The sequence below is a fragment of the Salvelinus sp. IW2-2015 genome, unplaced genomic scaffold, assembly GCF_002910315.2.
Source record: "Salvelinus sp. IW2-2015 unplaced genomic scaffold, ASM291031v2 Un_scaffold809, whole genome shotgun sequence".
Classification (NCBI taxonomy): Eukaryota; Metazoa; Chordata; class Actinopteri; order Salmoniformes; family Salmonidae; genus Salvelinus; species Salvelinus sp. IW2-2015.
In genome coordinates this window covers 533590-539463 of record NW_019942619.1, presented here as the reverse complement: position 1 = coordinate 539463, position 5874 = coordinate 533590, and the positions used below count along the sequence as shown (strand labels likewise).

At 41.8% G+C, this 5874-nt stretch overlaps 1 protein-coding gene across 1 annotated transcript; it reads left to right on the top strand.

Moving 5' to 3' along the window:
• Positions 1-385: 385 nt before the first annotated feature.
• Positions 386-5641, top strand: LOC112068977 (E3 SUMO-protein ligase ZNF451). Its single transcript, XM_024136226.2, has 5 exons — positions 386-508; positions 2666-4224; positions 4327-4404; positions 4555-4632; positions 5074-5641. Exons 1-5 carry the CDS (start codon positions 486-488, stop codon positions 5112-5114), a joined length of 1779 nt encoding a protein of 592 aa, XP_023991994.1. The 5' UTR covers positions 386-485; the 3' UTR covers positions 5115-5641.
• The last annotated feature ends 233 nt before the right edge of the window (positions 5642-5874 follow it).

Genomic DNA, 5874 nt, shown 5'->3' with positions numbered 1-5874 from the left:
ATATATATATATATATATATATATATATATATATATATATCGCCCCGGGTAATTGTATTTAGGCAGGGAGAGCAAATATTTGGGGCATATAGACTTTTTTATTTTTTTATGCAGTTTGTGGCATTTCTATAGAGCAAATATTTTGTGTGAATGAATAGTGCTTGGTCAGGATAACAGCCATTACACTGCTACTAAATAAATAAAAGACAATTTTATTTGTCACATGCACCGATTACAACAGGTGTAGACCTTACGGTGAAATGCTTACTTAACCAACAATGCAGCTCAAGAAATAGTTATTTCTTTGTATCCTCCATTGAAACGTGTAACCAGATATTTTGTTCTCTTTCTGGATAAAAGAAACTAAAGGGACAGCATTGCCAGTTCCCTTCCCACGATATGCAAAGAATCGTCTCATTGCTTTGTGTAAGGAAGTTTCATTCAGCGTGAGATGTACGACGTGCCAGAAGGGGCTTAACTCACACATGGAAGCACAGGCCCACTTCAAGTAAGTTTATACCGGTATGTGTTATTAGTATAGTTTTAAAGTCAGTATGGTACATTCAATTACATGGTTGTTAAATAGGCAGGTAAAGTGTAATTACAGTGTAGGTACATATTGTTACACACTGATTTATTGTCTTATACACAGACAAACAAAAATAACCATGGACATACATATTTAAAACCTGTCTAGGACATGCGTTCCGCTAGCGGAACCCCTCGACAACATTCCGCTGAAAAGGCAGCGCGGGAAATACAAAATATATTTTTTAAATATGTAACTTTCACACATTAACAAGTCCAATACAGCAAATGAAAGATAAACATCTTGTTAATCTACCCATCGTGTCCGATTTCAAAAATGCTTTACAGCGAAAGCACAACATATGATTATGTTTGATCACCACCAAGTCAAAAAAAGACAGACATTTTTCCAGCCAAAGATAGGAGTCACAAAAAGCAGAAATAGAGATAAAATTCATCACTAACCTTTGATGATCTTCATCGGATGACACTCATAGGACTTCATGGTACACAATACATATATGTTTTGTTCAATAAAGTTAATATTTATATTCAAAAACCTCAGTTTACATTGGCGCCATGTTCAGAAATGCCTCCAAAATATTCTGAGAAATTGCAGAGAGCCACGTCAAATAACATAAATACTCATCATAAACTTTGATGAAAGATACATGTTTTACATAGAATTAAAGATACACTTGTTCTTAATGCAACCGCTGTGTCAGATTTCAAAAAAACTTTACGGAAAAAGCAAACCATGCAATAATCTGAGACGGCGCTCAGAAGATTAAAAAGAAATTCCGCCATGTTGGAGTCAACAAATCAGAAATTACATTATAAATATTCCTTTACCTTTGATCTTCATCAGAATGCACTCCCAGGAATCCTAGTTCCACAATAAATTGTTGTTTTGTTCGATAATGTCCATTTATTTATGTCCAAGTAGCTACTTTTGTTAGCACGTTTAGTACACATATCCAAACGCTCGTGCAGGTCCAGCCGAACGTCGGACGAAAACTTCAAAAAGTAATATTACAGGTCGAAGAAACTTGTCAAACTAGTATAGAATCAATCTTTAGGATGTTGTTATCATAAATATTCAATAACGTTCCAACCGGAGAATTCCTTTGTGTGTAGAGAAGCAATGGAACGCAGGTCGCTATRATGTGAAARGCGCGTGACCYGGACCTGGCWCTRTGCCAGACCACTGACRCAAACAGCTCCCATCCGMCTCRACATCACAGTAGAAGCCTCATTGAAGGTTCTACAGACTGTTGACATCTAGTGGAAGCCGTAGGAAGTGCAAACAGATCCATATCCTACTGTGCATTCAATAGGGACTGAGTTGAAAATCGACCAACCTCAGATATCCCACTTCCTGGTTGGATTTCTCTCAGGTTTTTGCCTGCCATATGAGTTCTGTTACACTCACAGACATCATTCAAACAGTTTTAGAAACTTCAGAGTGTTTTCTATCCAATAGTAATACTAATATGCATATACTAGCATCTGGGACAGAGTAGGAGGCAGTTCACTCTGGGCATGCTATTCATCCAAAAGTGAAAATGCTGCCCCCTATCCCAAAAAAGTTAACAAATCATTGATTATAGAGAGTGGCACCCTCTTTCCAATAGCTAAAGATCCAAAGCTTCTGCGCATGTGCGGGATTCCCTACTTCACACAGTCTCAGCTCTACTTGTTCGGCTGCCCAGAGAAAAGGCTACTCTGGTGAATTTCAGTGATGAATGGTGCTCGCTTAGTAAAGTTCGATCAAAGCTGAATCAATGACTGCAAGATCCTTTGGCACCGCAGCCACGGCCTTGATTATAACCCTCACTTCCATCATATGGATAATAGGGTTTTGACGATACCAGTATTGCAATATTCTTCGCATGGCAAAAATGGAAATATGTAATATATTGTGTGCTGTAGCTTGGAAAATAAATAAATGTGACGCTGGATCACAACATAATGATGTTTGTTTCCAACATTCGGGCTGTTTTCCTAAATAAGTTTTGTTGCCTTGCCACGATACTAACAAGTATCGCAATATTGGTATCGTTCCGGCCCTAATGGATAGATGATCTAATTTTCGTTCATGTTATCTCTGCTTGTTTTTTGTTCCCTTCTGCCTCAGTGTGCAGTGCAGACAGGGCGCTGCCAGGGCTGAGGCAGAGAAAACAGTGGTGCAGGTCATGAAACAACTACAAGTGCTGGGCCAGTGCGCTGTGTGTTGCAAACTGTTCCTCCACCAAGGTGATGTTGAGAGGCATAAAGAATTGAGTCAGCACAATACTGAGGTCAACTGCACCATGGAAAAGGCAATTCTGCACTACAGCAATTTCTATGAAATCCAACACGCCAAGAGGGCTGCAGCGACGTCGCGGCCCAAACAGTCAAAAGGTCCTGTAACCCCCTCTCAGAAGAGGGACAAGGAGAGAGGTGATTCTGTTGGATCCCCAGCCAAGCGCCAGAGACGCGGGGGAGCTTTGAATGGCAGCGCTGGGCCCTCAAGGAGTTGCTTGATAGTTGCGTGGTTTTGTGAGTGTGGTCAGCGCTTTTCAGAGGAGGCCATGGCCAGCAAGCACCTTTTTGCTGCCAATCAGATCTTCCATCAATGTGGCGTGTGTGGAAAGCATATGGGAGAGTCGTCCATCACTCGCCTGCACATGAGCCGTTTTCACGGCGGTGCCCACCTCTCAAACTTCCTCTTCCACTGCCGGCTGTGCAAGGTTGACATGCCGCGCCACGAGGACATCCTGTTGCATGTGTCAGAGGCCCACAGTGGACACACTTACTTCAGGGAGAGAGCGGTATCAGACGAGGAGCCTGCTCCCATTCCCTATGCCAAACCCTCCACCAGTGGCAGACCCAGACCAAGCGCCCTCACTGATGTCAGGACTAGAACTACAACTCCCACATCTCCTCCCAAACAGGACGAGAGGTGGATTTGCAGGATGTGTGAGGACATCTTTAACTCGGAGCAAGCTGTGCACAAGCACTGCAGAGATGTGAGCAACCACAGTTTCCAGAGGTTTGCCTGTGGCCACTGCCCACAGAAGTACTTCAAGGAGGCCACAGTACGCAGGCACTGTATGAACGAGCACAGCAACCAAATAGTGACGCGGTACTTCTGTGGGCTCTGTGACAGCATGGAGTATGACACTGAGGGGGAGTTCCAAGAGCACTATAGGGGCCTTCACAGTAAGGACTACTACCGCATGGGTGAGCCTGAGGTTGATAGACCCACTGAGGCCGAAAACTACAACTCCAGTCCATTGGCAACAGCCAGTGAAAGGCATGAATGTCTGTGTCCATGCATGTCATCAGAAAAGGACAAAGATGAAAGGAAGGCTACCTTCACACGATGCATGAAGCGGCTATCCAGTGAAGACAAATGCAGCTACGTGTGTGCACCATGCGACGTCCAGGTGTCCTCCTTTGCCCAGATAAAGACTCATGTCCACTCTCAACACAAAGCCTTGGGGCTAGAGAATACCTTTGACGTGGTGTGTGGATCCTGTCAGGAGAGTCATAAGGACGTTCCGAGTTTCCATAACCACTACCACTCCCAGCACTGCCCTCTGGAGCCTTGCTTGAGCTCCAGGGATGGAGGTGAGAGTCATACGGGGAAGGTAGCAGCTTCCTCTGCTGTCAAGACACTGGTTGCTGTGGAGATCAAACCAGAAGTGAATGGCAAGTCTGCTTTGGACTATCTTCCATGATTCATTTCCACTGCACTGACCTTCCTGCTCTTAGAAAACTGATTTGATTTATTACTGTATTTTTATTTTATAGAGGAGGAGTTTGAAGATGTGAAACATGCCATTGCTATGAACTTGGATGAGGTCAGAGATGACACTGAAGCTCATGGAGGTGATGATTATTTTTTTGTCTTCCCATCTGTTCAGTGATTTGGTGAATGACATCTGCCGTAGCCATTATATAGCTATAGAAGGTTTCTTGGAAATTGTGTGTTTTTTAAACAGAGAATCTCTTGTTTTTTGTCAATTTTTCTTGTTTCAGATGAATCTGATGAGGAGATGAAGCGTGCCTTGGCTTTAAGTGTGGAAGAAGCAAGAGAGCCAACTGACTTTGATATTGGTGTGTAACACCTTTACTTATCTTGGTTTATTTGAGGACCTTTTCATTAGTTACATTTGCTTTGACCGTTTGCACGATGCCTTGTTTGAATGGCCAGAAAGGTTCTGTCTGTCAGCTTTGAAGCTGTTGCCCAGGCCATGTAGGTGTAGCAAAATAAAAACAAGATGATACTTCTCTTTTTTACCAGCATTACATGCTTGAAGAATAACCTCAGTGTGAGTATGTCTAATCAAATCATAGTAACATTAAATGCACACTGGGACATTCAGATAGTTGGTGGTTTGTAGTTTCTGTAGAGAACTGTGAACACTTTTTGGATGGTTTTGAGATTGTCACAACATTAGACACTGACACAAGTTATGTGCTGCAGCATGTCTTATTGAAGTTGACATTATTTGATATTTGTTCTGTTTCCCCTTCCTCCCCAACGTATCTTCACAGAGATGGAGGAAGCACTCAAAAGAAGCCTTCTGGAATACTGATCAGTGGATGTTATTTTCTGAGAACCTGTCATTAATTTGGTTTATGGCAATTTATGTATTTAGTTTTATGTGTAACACATATCAGCTACTTTCAACAACACTTCAAGACAGGGTTGTACTGATGTGATTACACAGTAATAACTGTAGTAACAACATTATTTGTGAACTATAAAGATTGAGGCATACCATGTATGCATCTTTATCACATGTTCAGAGCTTTTTATTTAATTTAATAAAGATGATCATTATTTTCTTTCTCTTTGATGTTAAAATTTCAATCATCACTGGATATTGTCAAATAAATTAGCGATGGTTCCCTCCAAAAAAATGTAGCATACTTTTGTGGCACAGTCGATGCCACGCATGGCTACAGGCCAGAAGGTTGAGGGTTCGCCGACCACCACGGACGAGCTAACTCTCCCTGCTTATTACATTACAGATCAAAGCCATCTGCAGACAATGATCAGGTAGAAATCAGATGTTCAACATTTTGATGCTATATTAATAAATATATCAAATATATGCAACACATTTTCCACTGACAGGTTTCTGTGCCAATGGACCACACTACCAAAAAGGGAAGCAAACTGACTTTGTCGCTTTAATATCAGGGTTTGCATTTTCAACACCACAATAAAATAGACTGTCAATCTCAAACAGAAAATGGGCCTACAATCCTCCTTACCTTGTAGGTCTACTCAGCATCGAAGGCTTGGCTTGACAATCTCTGAATGTCATTACACTTTTCTGTATTTTGTAA

Coding starts and splice junctions, on each gene's coding strand:
- LOC112068977 (XM_024136226.2), top strand. CDS start 486: ATGGAAGCACAGGCCCACTTCAA. Junction 509..2,665: donor GAAGCACAGGCCCACTTCAA/GTAAGTTTATAC, acceptor CTTCTGCCTCAG/TGTGCAGTGCAGACAGGGCG. Junction 4,633..5,073: donor GCCAACTGACTTTGATATTG/GTGTGTAACACC, acceptor GTATCTTCACAG/AGATGGAGGAAGCACTCAAA.